General features: G+C 34.6%; 1 protein-coding gene across 1 annotated transcript; it reads right to left on the bottom strand.

Annotated features, from left to right (window-relative positions):
• Nucleotides 1–312: 312 nt before the first annotated feature.
• Nucleotides 313–5,825, bottom strand: LOC140140308 (uncharacterized). Its single transcript, XM_072162084.1, has 5 exons — nucleotides 5,270–5,825; nucleotides 4,182–4,340; nucleotides 3,274–3,441; nucleotides 1,450–1,679; nucleotides 313–455 (listed from the first exon to the last, which is right to left on the bottom strand). The coding sequence occupies exons 1-5, from the start codon at nucleotides 5,430–5,432 to the stop codon at nucleotides 369–371; spliced, it is 807 nt and encodes a 268-aa protein (XP_072018185.1). The 5' UTR covers nucleotides 5,433–5,825; the 3' UTR covers nucleotides 313–368.
• Nucleotides 5,826–18,421: the final 12,596 nt, after the last annotated feature.

The following is an 18,421-nucleotide window of genomic DNA, read 5'->3' as shown; positions in this document are numbered from 1 at the left end:
TATTAATACACATTAATGTATTTAGGCAAATAAAATTCCAAAATATGGTACGTTTTCTGCTTTTGCTTGTCACGTGGTATGCCTATATTGAAGTTGCGATTATATCTTCAAATAAGTTTCAAATGAATTCCATGAAGACAAGTGGTCGAGTGGTCTAAGGCGCTAGGCTCATAGAGCATTATAAGCGGCGCCGTGAGTTCGAACCTGCCTCTGCCAAATTTTAAAAGAAGCAAAATTTAAATTTTACTTTTTTAAATTTCATATTGGGGAAATGTGACTGGGAGAATTTATGTATGGCGTGGAGTGGTGTGGTCTGCTACGGTACGGCCTCTGACTATGCACAATGGGCAAGTGGACTACGGAGAAATCTATGGAAATAGCTGCCTGACACACTTGTGGGCCCCAGACGGTCTGCTCCTGTGTAGTCTGCTACGGCATGGCCTCTGAGGACAAGTCTGGAAGAAGAAAGCGTGGATAAATAAACACAACTTTAACATATAGGCCTAATTCTATTTATATATACATAACAAGTTCATAACAAAATTAGGTAGTTTCGTTGACATCATGGTAGGGGCCAGTTCCCCACACCTGAGAGAAGTACCCCCCTCCCCGTGGCCGTTTTTTTTGTAACTTAAACCCATTTTTTTCAAATGTTGCCTCCCTTTAAAGTTGCCCCCCCCCACCCCCATCGAAGAAGTCCTGACTATGCCATTGTTTTCAGGCCTTCTTTTGTCTGTGCCACTCTGTGAATTTTCGCAACGCGACGCCCAAATGAAAAAATTCCCATCATGTAGACTGTCAATTAGTAAAATTCACTCTTTTACATACAGAAATTACGACAACGCGTAGGCCTATAATGTGATTTTCTGCAGGCCCCCTATATAGTGTACACCGTATAGAATTTCATCTACAAGAATGCAGCTGTTGTAACGTTTTTGTGGAGGGTATTTCCGCCTCTTTCGTGAAAAACGTATACCCCATTCATTTTGAGGCATAATTAATTATATGTTATGTAGAATGAATTATTATACGGTACTTAAAAGCCCATTCAGTGATTTTCTCATCTGGACGGTCGTAAAAATCATCAAAATTCAGATTTTGGTACCTTTGTCATTGGCATAGATGCACTATCATAGCCTGCTATATAGTGGTTCAGCATGCATTTTCAGAAAGCCATGCATTTAAGACAAAATAATTCAGGCATTTGTGTATATAGTTAGCTACCGTACGGTATATGAACGGGGCTTCAACTTCGTCAATACTGCTGTTTTCTTTGTTTTTTTGCCAAATTTTTCATTCCAAAAATACCAAATAACAATTAAATGACTTATCACTTTAAAGAAATTCATAAACAATTCCATTCTTGCTGGGATCACTGAATGGGACTTAAAGGTGCATGCAGTTTGTCGTGCTATAAACCTAAACACTGAAATGCCCCCCAGAACTCACCTGGTTTGGGATTGGCCTAATTGGTGTACTTATTAATGAAGATGTGCCGTCGTCAAGCTGGTTGTCACTGTCTTCGTCACTGCCGTAACCTCCATCGGTAGACGTTGACGGGATTCTGCTGCAGAGGGTTGACGTCGTCGATGGTGCTGGATCCATCACTGGATGAGACTGGAAGGAGAAGACAGGCGTTGGTGCCGGAGAGATGATGGGAGGGAGAGTGAAGAATTTATCTGAAAAAAACAAATGACGCGTGTAACGAGAACAACTTATTAGCTCTTATTGTAACACTTGATACATAAATATACTGTCATTAAAATATGATGTAACCAGCTTCGTCTATAAAATAACACCCTGCGAAGAAAATGTTATCAGTGACAGTCATACACAATCACTTTTTGAAGTGTCCGGCATTTACGACATTATGCCTTATGTCCGATGTTAGAAAATAATTATCAAGTACGAATCCTATTGGTTTATTTAAAATAAACTCATAATGACCATAAATAAAAGGAATAGGGCGAGCAAATAAATTGTCAAGATAAAGGTGTAGTTCCATATTGATAATGCAGTATTACTTCGATTTTCACTTGTCATCATTAGCAGAGGAGTGAAATTTTGATTGAAAGAATTAAACTAGGAAGGTTGGTGTTGGAAGTTATCTAAATGACGAAGAGACCAAGGAGAGCAATCAAATTAGGACAACAAAATAAAAAAATAAAAAAACCTACACCACTGAGGGGACTGTACGGTAAAACATGTACCAGCAGGCTACTTTTTAGTCACCCCACCTTTGTAGGCCTACACAACAAAATACGGTAAAATATTTAGAGGAGCAGGCCAATTAAACATTGAATCACCACTCGTGACTTGAGGTCAAAACCATTATGTAAATAAGATAATGGCCACTAAAATGGGCTCACAGACATGAGTTCATTATTATGTAAATGAGATGTTCAATGTTTGCATGTGATCTCAAAAAAGGACATGTTGACATAAATTAATTGTCTGTGAGGTTGACAAATAAATCCGTCTGTGAATAGTTGATTCAGTGACCGACTTTCAGCAGTGGGCACGGTAAATGAATCTGTTTACGCCCTCATGGTACCTTGCGCCCAACGTTACGTAAAAACTGGCAATCATGCTTAACAAACAAAGAAATGAAAATAAGCTGTTGCAACGTTCGGATTTGCATACAAGTAATTCTAGTTCTACAACAACAGGTTTTATTATTTCTTTTAATACAAACACGTTGCTGCCTATACTGATTAGATATCAAAATGAAGTAATAATTACAAATTTTCATGAACACTATCGCCTCTGTAATTTCCCGAGTATATAGACAGCACGAATATTTTCTGCAACGGTGTGACCAATATGTATGTCAAAACCCAGCGCAAAGGGCGAGAAACGCAGAGCGTTTCTAGCCCAAAAGCAAATAAAAACAGCCGTCCCTCAACTCGTACGCGATATTCAAAATTCCCGCGTCGAAATTGTCTGGTGCAATGACGTCATGGTTATTTGTGCTCAACTGTCGCCAACCTTCATTTTCATATGGACGGCTTTTCATCCCAGCAACATACAATTTAAGTTCATATCATTAGATTTACAAAGTTTTCTAGTCAAAAATTTCATTTTTTAATAATTTGTCATAAAATGTGTATTATATCGAAAATTTCAAAAAATTCAAAGTCATTTGATATCAGAAGGATATTCCTCGTATTCAGCATGCAATTTAGTGTGTCTGTGGTCCCACAAAAATGCTGCGTGCGTCGCTATCCCCGAGCCCTTAGTTAAATTGTTCACAAAAACAAAGTCAAAACTTACCAGATCCATGAGTAGAGGCGGGCATGAAATCGTCATCGTCCATGTCAAAGATGAGCTGCTCTTCGTCGTCATCTGGAGAAGATGAGGTCGATTCAGATGATGTCATGGACGTGGTTGGTGTGATGGATGACAATGGACAGCTGATGGGAGGGAGAGTGAAGAATTTATCTGAAATATGCAAACAACAACAACAATTGTAACGCTTGATACATTAAAATGTACTGATTAATTAAAACTTGGTGTAACCATCGACAGCTAAATAAGACCCTCCCGGAGAAAATGTTATCAGGTGCAGATACACCATTACTTATATTGATATGATATCTGCAGTAAATACACTAACTTCATCATCGCCATGATCGCCATAACGACATCAGAAGACATATATATACTCCACCAAGAATATCAGCAGTATCAGTTCATTGGAGTCATGCCTAAGCACCACGATTAAATAAACAGCGCAGAATTTACAATATCTTCATATTTCTTATAAGACTGAAAAGTTCTTCAAACACTTCGGGCCTCACAACTGCTAAATTGTTGTCTAAAGAATATAAAAATACACATTTTTTAGAATTGCAAAAACTTGATGAATTCATCTGTGAGGTCAAATTTGGACAAATAATGCTTATTTCTGGAGATTTTTGGGCCCACATTTTTTCGGACAACGTAACAAAAAAATTCTTGTGTCAAAACCAGATAAAAGATATAGGACCCGTTTTTTATTTCTTTGAATTTGGACCAAGTTTGAGAAATTTACACCAAAAATTTTCAAAAATGCTCAATTTTCAACAAAATCATTAAAAAGCCCGATTTTCACCCAAATTTCAAATTTTTTGTTACGTTGTGAGTGAAGATCAATGTTCAGAAAATAACAAATTAGAGAACCAACACTTTAGCTCACTTACAAGTTCCATGAGTAGAGACTGGTAGGAAATCGTCGTTGTCTTCATCTACATCCATGTCAAAGATGAGCTGCTCTTCGTCGTCATCTGGAGAAGAGGTCCATTCAGATGATGTCACGGATGTGTTTAATGGAGAATTCCCTTGGTCGTGACGATGCACATCTGCAAAAGTAAAGGGGAAATTAATTTGAAAGCTCCATTATTTCATTTAATTTATTTCATTAGATATTAACACAGTAATCACAAAACATTCTACAAAAAACATTTCAATGTCGAATTGCATAAAGGGAATATTTCAGAAAACATTTCTGAAAAATTATTGCAAAACATTCTTTCTGATAATGTCAGAAGTGTTGACAAATAAGGATTTTGTAATAGCATTTCGACAACATTTTTAAAATGTTGCTGTAAATATTCCCATGATCTTTATAACCCGACATTTAATTTTTTACCAAAATCAAAACGCGTTTATAACTTAAACACGTTTATATCGTTTAAAAATATTTTTGTGTTTACTGTAAAGACATATATGGTACGGTGTACCCTGAGGGGCATGCAAACTTAAAACAATTTTTACAAACTTAAATTAATTTGTGCAAACTTTAAAAAATTGCAAACTAACAGTTTTTGCAAACATAAATAATTTTTGCAAACTTAAAACATTTTTTGCAAACTTAAATATGCAAATATTTAAGTTTGCAAATATTATTTTCAGTTTGCAAAATTATTTTAAATTTGCAAATATTATTTCAAGTTTGCAAACAACATTTTAAGTTTGCAAAAATTAGTTTAAGTTTGCAAAAACTTTTTGAGTTTGTAAAAATTATTTTAAGTTTGCAAAAATATAATTCCGAAACCTCAAGCCTCTGAAAAGGACTTCTCTAGGGAAAAATTAAATTTTACTCATAATTATCTGAATCTTGCAATCATCGTGGCGTTTACAACATTTTTAGCCACCGATTCCGTACTTTTTAAAAAATTCATTATTCATTTGTACAAAGCAAATAAAAGACTTTCATTCAAATATTTTAAGAAAAGTACCAATAAAATGCGTGTGAACATTATAAAGTGAAATAGGACCCAAGACCTACCATTTCTGTCTAACTGCAGCTCTTCCTTAAGTTCAAGCCAAACATCATCTGTCGTTTTGCTTTTCATCTCGAATGAAGATGTAGATGAGTCAGTTTCGAAAGCTTGTCTGTTGAACCACACCAGATTGGAGAAGTCGTAACGATCAGCAGTGGCAAAATCCATGATGAGTTGTTATAATATCGATGCAAGTTGGCAGAACTAGTAAATCAGACGATGATATAAAATGCGATTTTCAAAATTAGAAGCCAAATATTTTAACGTGGTGAACTGAACGAGATGCAAATGCGGAGTGACAACTGACAATTAAACTGACAAGAATGGATGGTTATAAAGATAATAGAAGAAACTACGAATTTCTATAGCTAATTCTTATCACGTGAAGTTCAGTGCCACAATCGATAAACCCACCAATCAAATAACACAAAGCACTAAATTTGCATACTTGCGATTCCCTTCTAGATTCGCCGACCAATGAAAATCTTCGTGTGAACCATTCGTACGCCATAGGTCTAATCCTCTATCTTCTACGCCTAATCCATCTAATCCACTTGTTGGGTAATTTACTCGTTATTCTTAAAAAGATAAACAATAACTTGAAAGAACATCTTTAAAAGAATTATAGAGCTATTCAATAAGGTGCCATTGTCATCATGATATTAGGCCCGTGCCGCCACACTTCAAAAGATACCGCGGAATATCTCATCGATTTCATATCTTCGTCTGAAACAATGGCTTGAAAGAACTACTTGAAAAGAATTAGGAGTAGGCCCGGGACTATAATTGAATTGAGAGATGCCTAGAAGCCGCGGGTCGGCTAAAAAGCTCTAAAACAACAGGTGAAAAATATGTAAAAAGGTCATGACATCGAATGTCATATCATTTTGTACTGTTAATAATATATCCATTTATGTTGAACATTTGAACTCTATAGGAACGTAGACTATGCCATAGTCGAATTTTGATAAATAAAAATATATTAATCATGATGAACGCATTCCGTTGAACTCAAAATTATACTGATGTTTATTAAAATTAAATTGTTCAATAGTAAAATGGTCATTTAAGTGTTTATATAATTAGCGACAGTAAAAGTTATTGAATGCAACATATGAAGAGATTTGTTGCAAAAGCCCTTACACCCACTTTTTGAGAAAAACAGCTTTTTAAATTGTGCAAGTATATTTCTTGTTCGATTTGATTCAATTTGATTTTGGATAAAGTGTTGACGGATAAACTAAAAGAATATGTTTGTTACAATTTTCAAGCCTTCATTTATTTTATTATTTATTTGATATCACGCCTTTTGTGGATGTAAGGGCTTTTGCAACAAAATAAATTTACCCGTTTTCTAGAAACCACCTTTGCAATCAAATTTGAACCCATTTGTTTGCACTACTTTATATAACCTGACTAATGCCTTCAAAATCATAAAGTAAAATTGAAATATCTCATTTACTTTTTTAATTATGAATTTTTAATTAAATCCGGCAAAATGCCATTTTTGACCATTTCCGAAGCTACCCCTTTTGTTAATTACACTGATTTTTTTATTTCAAACATAGTGACCCCAAGACAGCTCCTTTTGGTTTTAATAGTTTAAAGAACATTCAAGGCTACTATTATACATCAAAAAATTATTTTCCTAAAATTTCATATTCATTTTAAGTTCAGATTTCATTAATAAAATTGTTCAATCTGAGTCCAGAAAAAAATGATGTTAAGGATGGAAAAACATTGTCACACAGCAGAGATCTTCTCTGGTCACAGTTACTGAAGGAAAATTAACATCATTATGAAGTGCTATAAAACGTCAAAATGTGGACTTATATTTACCAAAATTTGTTTAACATACCGTATCCCCCCCCCCCCCCACACACACACACACAAAATGTTGAAAATAGAGAACTTTACGATTAAAAAACATGTCTCATCGAGGAGTAACAACAAATTCTCCACCGGGGGTCAGCCCAAATATGTTTGGTTTTTTTAAAAAATAAATTTCAAAAAATTAATATACGAGTATAATAAATATATATGTTAATGATTCAACGAAATTACGCAAGTTAATCATGTTTCAACTTTTATTTCATCAGGAATTAAATACAGTTTTAATGTATGGAGTGTTCATAGGCCTAAATACTGGAACCTTAATTGGAGACACCTTTTGCATGGAGTTTTTGTGTTTGTTTTAAAGTCGTACGATCTTTTAAAATGAATTTGTCAATTTTTTTCAAACCTCATTTTTTTGGCATATTTCATATTTGTAATATTTACACATCTCCCAACTTTCAGCCTTATTTTTAGCCTAATCCATCTAATCCACTTGTCGGGTAATTGACTCACCATTCTTCAAAAGATAAACAATAACTTGAAAGAACAACTTTAAATTATATAAGTTATTGAATAAGGTGCCACTGCCATTGTCATCATGATATTAGGCCCGTGCCGCCATACTTCAAAAGATACCGCGGAATATCATCGATTTCATATCTTCGTCTGAAACAATGGCTTGAAAAAACTACTTGAAAAGAATTAAGAGTAGGCCTCGGGGTAGGCCTATCCCGAGGCCTATCTTCGTCTGAAACAATAGCTTGAAAGAACTACTTGAAAAGAATTAGGAGTAGGCATATCTTCGTCTGAAACAATGGCTTGAAAGAACTACTTGAAAAGAATTAGGAGTAGGCCTAGGACTATAATTGAATTGAGAGATGCCAAGAAGCCGCGGGGAAAATATGTAAAAACGTCGTGAAATGACATTGTGCTGTAAAACTTATTAGCTGCTGTGAGACCCCGGATATCAAGAAAGGACGCACCGTTTTGCGCATGCGCATAGTAGTGATTTCTCGACTTTGCGCATGCTCATTTCAGTGATATCTCGACTTTGCGCACGTAATTAATTAAGATGCGCATTTGAACGAATTCCCTAGTTTGCGCAGCCGAATTTCCGATTTTGAGCAGCGTGCGCAAACTGGGAATTTCTTTGATATGCGCATGCTCAAACAGCCGAATTTCCGAGTTTGAGCAGCCTGCGCAAACTAGGAATTTCCTTGAAATGAGCATGAACGTATGGAGCGAAGTCAACACGTAAAACTAAATTGCATCATGATGGGATGATTACGGACGCGGACGGTATATAGGCCTACAACTGTCAAAACGGAGGAAATTATTGCTCTGAAGATTTAATTTTGCTTTCTATCATCAGAATTGTATATTTGTATTATTATTATTATTATTATTATTATTATTATTATTATTATTATTATTATTAGTGTTATTATTATTATTATTATTATTTATTATTAGGCCCTATTATTATTATTATTATTATTATTATTTTTTATTCTTCTTCTTATTATTATTATTATTATTATTATATTATTATTATTATTATTAGTGTTATTAATATTATTATAAATATACTGTGGTTTTATTATTGATATTAGCCGGACTATTTGTATTATAATAAAAGTCACATTGGAGAATTTAATTTGTTTATAGGGCCTATTATTATTCTCTTTCTTCTAATTATGTATTTATAATGTATCTTTTATCTATTTATAGGCTGTTTATTTATTTATTATCATAACATATTTTATCATTTATTGATTTATTATTATTTACTTAGTTGTTCATCTAACAAAATTAGTACCATTTTGGGGAACTATATTGGTTATAATAATAAAATAATGATAAACGATACAGGAAAGGATATCATAACAATTGTCCACTTGACAAGGTGATTAGCGCAATGTCACGTTATATAATAGGAACAATAGCTGAATGGCTAGGATATTGAATTCTTTGGTATTAATCATTGACTGGTGTGCTATTATTAATCAATGGAATCTGTATAATATATATAAAATCAATGGATTCTAGAATATAACCAGATTCTTATCATTGATAATTTTTTTTTAAATCAGCCATCTTTCATTTGTATGAAAATGTTTAATAAATCATAGATAGTAACACGGTAACACCATGGCTGTCGAAAGATTTAAAAAAAAGTTTAAAATGAAATCACACTTCTAAGCCCCTATATCACTAAACTTGTTTAACATGTTTGAGTATATTGAGGAAAAAAAAAAGAAGGAAGGAAGGAAGGAAGGAAGAAAGAAACTTGCGGAATAAAAAAAAAGATGGGTTCCCTGCCCTGTCCATTCAGTCTTATATGCCGATTTTAGATGAAAAGAAAGGAAACAAACGAATCCGCCCTTCAAAATATAACAATTAGCCCGATTTTAGATGAAAAGAAAGGAAACAAACGAATCCGCCCTTGAAAATATAATTAGTCCGATTTTAGATGAAAAGAAAGGAAGAAAAACAAATGAAAGAAAGAAAATCAGTTCAAAACTGTTTAATATTTATACAATAACTCATAACATCCATGCTAAAAAGACAAAACAATGTTTTGTTAAAACATATGGAATAAAATTAAAAGAAAGTCACTGAAAGAGAAAAAAACAAATAAGAAAGAAATATAATTTTCTAATTTGCAAATTTGATAGTATATTGAGGGATAGTGTTTAGAAAGAACGAAAAAACACGCGAAAAAAGACAAAGCAATGTTTTGTCAAAAAATGTGGAATAAAATTAAAAGAAAGTCACTGAGAGAGAGAAAACAAATAAGAAAGAAATATAATTTAATTTTCTAATTTGAAAAGAAAGTCACCCTTTACAAAGATGTTAATTAATTATCTAATTAAAGGATGCTATTATACAGTATACAGCCTGACCATGCACACGGCATAAAACTACCAACTTCTGTGCTTCCAAATCTGGGTATTTGATATACCCAGATATGGAAGACCTATGTGGGCGCGTGAACAGGAAAAATAATGAGTTATGAAGTTTAAAATGAAATATATATATTATCACTAAACGCATTATATAATGCAATCACTTTGTAAACATGTTTGAATGCTGAACATGTTTGAGTATATTGAAGGATAGTATTTAGAAAGAAAGGAAAAAAAAAGACAAAGCAATGTTTTGTTAAAAATGTGGACTAAAAGTAAAAGAAAGTCACTGAAAGAGAGAAAATAAATAAGAAAGAAATATATTTTATTTTTTAATTTGAAAAATACAGTCATCCCCTTAGGCTGCGTTCACATAGAAGTATACTATTCGGGTATACGGTGCACGTTTTACAGGTGCACGCGTATATAGTTAAATCGAGCAAGGCAATATCATAGTACCGGGTCACATAAGGCTACGATCGCATAGAAGTATACTATTCGGGTATACGATGCACGTTTTGCAGGTGCACGCGTATAGATTAAATCGAGCAAGGTAATTTCATAGTACCGGGTCACTGACATAAGAGCTATTCGAAAAGGCCGTATACCTGCGTTTAGTATAGTATAGTGGGAATCGCGCATGTTCGATTTTAGTGCATGCGTATACCGTCCAAATTTTTAAAACCTAAACCATATGTGGGCAAATTCATTTTTGTAATAGATGCACTATCTAATTCTGCACATTATGACACCTCATTGAATGCAATGTGACCTCAAGAAGTAAAGTTACAAGCATTTGATAAGACGAAGAAAATGGGTAAACTGACATACTCGCTATTCGCTATACGAAATACGCTCATTCGACCAGGCTGAGTTCACATAGTATACTCCTATATGAACTCAGCCTGAACGAATGAGCGTATTTCGTATAGCGAATACCGTATACCGTATACTTCTATGTGAGCTCAGCCTTATGGATGCTATTATAGGGCATGCAGTCTACAGCCTGGCCATGCACACGGCATAAAACGACCCACTTCTATGCTTCCAAATCTGGGTATTTGATATACCCAGATATGGAAGACCTATGAGAGCGTGAACAGGAAAAATAACGAGTTATAATATATGATGTTTAAAATTAAATATATCGCTAAACACATTATTGCAATCACTTTTTTAAACATGTTTAAATGTTGAACATGTTTGAGTATATTGAGGGTAGTGTAGAAAGAAAGAAAGAAAGAAAGAAAGAAAGAAAAAGAAAGAAAGAAAGAAAGAAAGAAAGAAAGAAAGAAAGAAAGAAAGAAAGAAAGAAAGAAAGAAAGAAAGAAAGAAAGAAAGAAAGAAAGAAAAGAAAGAAAGAAAAAAAAAAAGAAAGAAAGAAAGAAAGAAAGAAAGAAAGAAAGAAAGAGAAAGAAAGAAAGAAAATACAGGCTAAAAAAGACAAAAATGTGGAATAAAATTTAAAGAAAGTCACTGAAAGAGAGAAAACAAATAAGAAAGAAATATATTTTATTTTCTTATTTGAAAAAAAAGAAAATCATCCCTTTACAAAGATCTTAATTAATTATCTAATTAAAGGATGCTATTATACAGTCTACAGCCTGACCATGCACACGGCATAAAACGACCAACTTCTGTGCTTCCAAATCTGGGTATTTGATATACCCAGATATGGAAGACCTATGTGGGCGCGTGAACAGGAAAAATAACAAGTTATGAAGTTTAAAATGAAATATATATTATCACTACAGCCTGTCTCAAAAAAAGTTGTGCAAGTGAAAAGCGCCCTCTGTGGCAATTAGAAAATACCGTTGTGACATAATGCTTACATCAACGTCAAGGGCATAGTCTTAGCTCTCAAATGCCGTTTAGTCTGTTCGATTTGCTTGTTTTAATCTCGAGATATGCTTACTTAACAACGAAAGGGTAAAATCACAATTGTGCCACTTTTACTAGGGAAGAGGGCTGTACATTATAAATCAATGATAGCATCAAGTTTATCAAGAGTTCCTTCGTGAAATCAATGGAATGCATCAATTACACAACAATACAAATTTGTTTTTAATGTTTTATCATGATAAAGGTATAATGATTCTCTTTTTCCACTTACGACATTAAACGATAAATAAATATTTCACATTCTGCTGTAAAATTAAATACATGTGCATGTCAATGATTTTACCATGGTAAATACTGTTCGTTTTTGTCATTCAAGACATGTTAAAAGACAAACAAATATTACACACTTATAGGTTAATGAACTTTGACAAGTTCATGAAATTTGACAAATTAATGACATTAGACAAAATAATGCACGCGAGCTGGTGTTGATGCGTCTAATGCACGAGCCCCGAAGGGGGAGTGCATTAGACGCATCAACATCAGCTATCATTGATTTACATGTACAGCCCTATTCCCTAGAAAAAGTGGTACAATTGTGATTTTACCCTCTCGTTCTTAACTAAACATATCTCGAGATTAAAAAGAGCAAATTGAACAGAACAAACGGTATTTGAGAGCTAAGACTGTGCCCTTGACGTTGATGTAAGCATCATGTCACAACGGTATTTTCTAATCACCAAAGAGGGTGCTTTTCACTTGCACAATTTTTTTTTGAGACAGGCTGTATAACGCATTATATAATGCAATCACTTTGTAAACATGTTTGAATGCTGAACATGTTGGAGTATAGGGATAGTATTTACCTCGTTACCTCGTTGAAACTTCCTCCATAGCACTTCCACACGGGAGTATCACTGGAGGTTGACTTGAGTGCTGGCTGGGTCTGTCTAGTCATAAATTAAGTTGGGGCTTCTGGCTGGTCAAACTTTTACTGTCGTCGTCGTCGTCGGGTACAGGCACAACAGGGAAACTGTTCCAAATTGCAATTGCCTCTGCGAAAAATGACTGCTTCATGATGTCAGTGTAAGGAGTCTCATGTAAAACAAGCTGGTTTTCATGTCCCCTTCTGCTCCTGCTTGGTTTTGGCTTGAAGTATTTTGACCCATCTATAGCTAACCGGTTCATGAAAGTTTAGAAAGAATGAAAAAAAACACGCTAAAAATTTTCCACCTAGTAGAATTTGGAAGACATTTGCATACCCTACTCGAATTAACTTTCAAACTTTCCTCTTTGAAAAATGTATACGGGTCTGTAAGAAGCGGCCATATAATTATTTCCAATTTGCATTCAATGCAAGAATAAGAATTAATATACGAAACTAACTATAAATTGCACACAGGTGACAAATGGAGCAGAAACTGTGTCAAATTATGTCAATCACTGATTATATCTTGTCTCATATGAGAACTGTTATATCAGGCTCAAATATCTAGTGGCCTGTCGGGTCAGCATTGTTGGAAGTTATACTGGCCCAATGCAAAATCCACTGGCGCAGGGCCACCGGACCACCGCTTAAATCTGTCCCTGCCTATAGGCCTACGGGTGAAACTGATAATTGATAATTTAGTTATTATCAAATTTACATTCTAAAGTTATTATGTAGGCCTACAGGCGAATGCCATGTTGCATTCGTGACGTGAAAATACTATTATTCAACAAAGAATTAGGCCTATTTATAAGCGCTTCGACCATGTTGACCGTGTCCAAACAGGGATTTCCCTTTTAATAAAGGAGCACCGCGCAATGCCGCATGTAGATTAGGCCTATCCATTGGTATATATTCAAAATAGCTGTCAATCATCAGAATAGTTAGATTGTACCCTTTTTCATAAATAAGTACGTGATTAATATTATAATAAATATAGGTGTGGTGTTTGCTAGAAATCAGTAATTTGCAAAGAAAAAAGACAATCAGGGGGTTAGCGACCTTTAATTTATGCAAAATTTACCATTAATGGCCAAGTTGACCTTCCCGTTTTCGGCTTGCGGCTAATCACGGCGTATTATACAATTGTATGACTTACCGAAATATGTTAATAGGCCCTTTAATCAACATCGCCATTGATTTGACAATGATTGACAGACGAGATACAGATTAATTATACAGCATAATTATAAATCATATATGTCAATCATTTGCATAGGCCTATCGTGATTTGGGTTTTACTTTTTTTTATAGGCCTCATGAAAGAAATAAAGAAAGAACATTATAAATATTTGAACTTGACAATCTTTTAAAAATTGTGATTTGACCATATAGGCCTAAATGATCATGATAATTATGTGCATTTTAAAAAGAAAATAAAACCAATTTTCCAAATCTGGGTGTGTGAAATACTTCAAGTATAATTATATTGGGGATAAAGGGAAAAACAGAGTGCACGAAAGACGATAGAAACGCAGAAAGAAAAAGAAAGAAGAAAAGGGATGTATAAGTTGTTATGGTGAGACGGTCATGTTTTGTGATATGACATTTACAGTGAGCTCTAAATCGTTATCATATGGCATTATTATAAAGTTTCAAATTTATTTTCGACATTCTGCGCTTAAATACTTCAAAGTCCATGATGTAGGCCTAGATTGCTTATGTGCGTGTTTAGTATTTGTTTGGCGGGTGTGTGGTGAGTGTACAACAGGGGTGTGCTGGTTAGTTTATGTGATGAGACGCTTTTGTGATGCTTTATATGGTGAGCTCAAAACGCATTTTTCCGCATTCTGCGCTCAACATCTATAATACCGCGTGTATGTTTGTAGGATTGGGTGGGGTGTGTGGGGGTTGTGTAAGACGGATGGGTGTGTATTTTGTATTGTAGTTTTGATATGATAAGCCTTGGAATTTGGTGGTAGGGCCTATATGCAAACCCAGAAAGAACCATACCTAGATAGGGAAGACCCGGACGACCTATTATGTGCGCGCGTGAACAGGAAAAATAACGAATTCTGGAGTTTAAAATAAAATCAAAACCGGCCCTATATCACTAAACACGTTATTGTAGATCAATTCGTAAACAAGAAAGATTTCCCTGTCTATTCCGGTGATTCCAACCATTAAGTTGGCCGATTCCATGTGAAGCTTTGACATTTTTTAGACATAAATATGTCAAAAATCCGCATGAGGCAGTGTTGAAAAACATTAAAACGATCGTAGGCCTACATTTAATGACTTCGTCTCTTGACCCCGGGCTCATGACAGTTGCACACCATTATCAAATTGAAGGAGAACAAGAAAGATAGAAAGAAAGAGAAATAGAAAGAAAGAAAACGAAATTTAAGAAAGAAAAACAGAAATTTAAGAAAGAAAGCAAGAAAAGAAATCAAAAAAATAATCAAAGACAGAAATCAAAGAAATGAAGACCTTAAAGTCATAATGTACGATCTTATAGGCCTAATATGAATTTGGTTAATTTTTTCAAACCTGATTTTTTTTACACATGTCACAACTTGCACCTAAATGGAATCAGCCAAATTTGTTGTGTTTGTAGGTAAACAGAGCAAAGTTCGACATAAAGTCATAATTCAAGAAATTATGACTTTATGTCCGCCCATAGAACTGCGTGTTAAACGGCCAAAATAACAAGCAGTGTTTCTTTCACGTTACCTCGTTGTTTCAGCTCAAAATGGACAGAAACCATTCCCGATCATTATTACTAGTATTATTTCAGTATTTTGAGTACATAATGACAAATTTAAAAATTTGAAGGAAATCGTACATTAAGCCTTTAATATGGAAAGAAACTTAAGAAAGAAGGACACTCGAGGAAAGAATTGGAGGATTTGAGCTTTTAATTCACCAAATGACCCTGCATGTACGTACTAGGCTATAGGCTAGGCCTAATAATATATCGAGCTGTAACCCATGGCCGGGGAACTCATCACAGTGCGAGGAGGAGATGGTCCAGAACGCCGATGTAACCTGTCATTCAATCTTAATTATGTCATGGCCCTGAAAAAACCCAAAATAGTATGTTTAGACCACAACTTTGTTCCAATAGGCTACGTATGCTCCTTTAAGAAAGGACTCACAGGAAAGGATATACTTATAGACTTTTAGCATTTCAAAATTTTTCACCAAATGACCCTATACTATATATACTACACTCCTCAAAAGATTTAAAGGATCAGATGAAAAATTATCAGCATTTTTGAAAACAAAGGATATGATGGATGATAATATTATTGATAATTGTGCTTGATCTTTCAAAAGGCAAAGTAGCATAGGGCCTAAAACTAAAAGTAGGCCCTATAAGACTCGTGATGATGAGATGACACTCGGCTAAGTAACTTCAGTAGGCCTACGTGCGTTTTTCACACAAGCACGATCCGAAATTATGGTTATAATGATGCATCCTATCACACTAGCCTATACACAAATCGGATAATCCACTAAGTATTTTGAAATGAAATGCTCAAATAATATTAGTAATAACTACAGATAATAACTCAAAAGCCTACATGACACGGTATTAAAGTGAAATAACCCTTGTGGCTATTTTAGTCTGAATATGACATTATCTCTATATTTCACTATCCAACATTTAGGCCTACCGGCTATTTCATCAAAAGACTCTATCATCAACCTGTAAACCTCGGCATGCATAGATGTAGGCATAGGTGGAGTGGGAATATTTGTGTGTAGTCCCGGGATAGGGCCTAGGCCTATACCGGGATAGGCCTAGGCCTATATGATATCAAAATGAATCGATGCACGCAAACGGTACTGTTTCTTGTTTTTGTTTTAAAAAAAATTGTTCTTAACAATTTGCCATTCGTATAGTCTTTGAACGTCATCAGAGCTTTCAACATGGTTAAAATATACTAATTTATTTATTTATAAAAACGACTGCAAAAAGAGACTAGGTCGTGCGCAAACTAGGAAATTCCCATGAATGCGCAGATGCTCAAAACATTGATTTCCCGAGTTTGAGCATGATGCGCAAAACATAGATTTCCCGAGTTTGAGCATGATGCGCAAACTCAGGAAATCCCACAAGGACGCAGCTTTTAAGAGCTGCGCATATCAAGGAATTGCTGGGTTTGAGCAGCTTTGGGATGCGCAAACTCATGATATCACCATTTCCCGCATGCGCATTTTTCTGCGTAAACTCATGAAATACGGTATATTACATACATGCGGATAGCGACGTTTTCACGTATTATTTGTGGGACATGAGAGCATACATTTTTTGTAGTAAACGTAGTAAACTTGCTTTCATAGAGTATAGACACAGCTTATTTTGCTCTGAGCTTGTTGTCTTGTTTGCTACTGAGTTCTATTTGAACTTGTCTTCAGATTTTGACTTGAATTTGTTTTTTAACTACAGCATGTAGTTTTCGCTGTTTGATTTTATATTTTGTTGTTTGTCCCTGAAGAAGAGCAGTTTATCTGCTCGAAACGTCGTTTTTGTTGTTGTTGTCTGCTAGCTTATGTGCACAGTGATTTTCATAATTGTACACTTTTGTACTGTTTTCCTGACACTTCTGTGGGCTAATTGGCAATTTTTGGCCATCGAACTTTGCCTGTACCTACATTGGTTGTTTGGTTCTCTATTTGTGCATAGTGATTGTCATCACTTGTTCCAGTGCACTTTTGTATTCCTGTTGATCTGTGTTGTTTTTGCAGGTTTAACAATTCTGTGGGCCTTGGAATTGGTAATTTTTGGCTATCGAACTTTACCTAGGCTACTTCTATGCCTACTTTTGTTGGTTTTTGTCCCCCTCTGCATACCGTCTAGTCTGTATTTTGTTTCCCCACATCAAGTTGGTATACCTTGCCCTCTTTCTTTTCAATCAAATCTAACATTGTTTTGCACTTCTTTATGTAACTTGACCAATGCTTCCAAAATGAAAAAAAATCTCATCATTTACTTTTTTAATTATGAATCTTTAATTATATTCAGCAAAATTCTTCTTTAAAAAAAAAAAAAATATTTCCGAAGCTACAACTAGGCCTATTTTTAAATAGTTGTAGCTTCGGAAATATTTTTTTTAAAACAGTTCCTTTTGGTTTTATTAGTTATAGAAAAGAACATTTAATAAAGGCTACTATTTCACATCAAAAAATTAAAACAAAACTATTTTATATTCAATCTAAGTTCAGATTTCCGGAAATTCCCTATGAATATGATTTCCCCCGGGATTTCCCAAACGGGAAATTATACAATATCTTCGGGAGGGAAGGTGGTATGAAGGTCAAACAACCACCAAAATGTGTATTTCTACTCACACTATATTTATATAATGTCATGCCAACAACTCAATTTCAGCTAGAGGTGGATGTAGGCCGGGGATGTAGGCCTAAAGGCCTTTCAACAAAGCTCCTCAAAATACTGTAATGGTGCAGCTTCAGCTAAAAGGAATTGAATTAAAAACATTATTTGCAATGTATTGACACTAATCAATACATTCTAGTCTTTTACACTTTCTATACACATTAGCGTATTTTTATTGATAAAGAAACAAGACTGTGTTGAGTCTACGGTAATTGACTAATCGATGTATCAATTTATA

This window comes from Amphiura filiformis, chromosome 19, assembly GCF_039555335.1.
Source record: "Amphiura filiformis chromosome 19, Afil_fr2py, whole genome shotgun sequence".
Classification (NCBI taxonomy): domain Eukaryota; kingdom Metazoa; phylum Echinodermata; class Ophiuroidea; order Amphilepidida; family Amphiuridae; genus Amphiura; species Amphiura filiformis.
Note: the sequence above shows the minus strand (reverse complement) of the source record. Positions and strands in the feature narration are given on the sequence as shown.

Excerpts from the sequence above, each read along its gene's own strand:
- LOC140140308 (XM_072162084.1), bottom strand. The coding sequence starts at position 5,432 with ATGGATTTTGCCACTGCTGATCGTTACGACTTCTCCAATCTGGTGTGG. Across the intron at positions 4,341-5,269 it reads GCTGCAGTTAGACAGAAATG|ATGTGCATCGTCACGACCAA; the intron begins GTAGGTCTTGGG and ends TTACTTTTGCAG. Across the intron at positions 3,442-4,181 it reads AGTCTCTACTCATGGAACTT|ATAAATTCTTCACTCTCCCT; the intron begins GTAAGTGAGCTA and ends TGCATATTTCAG.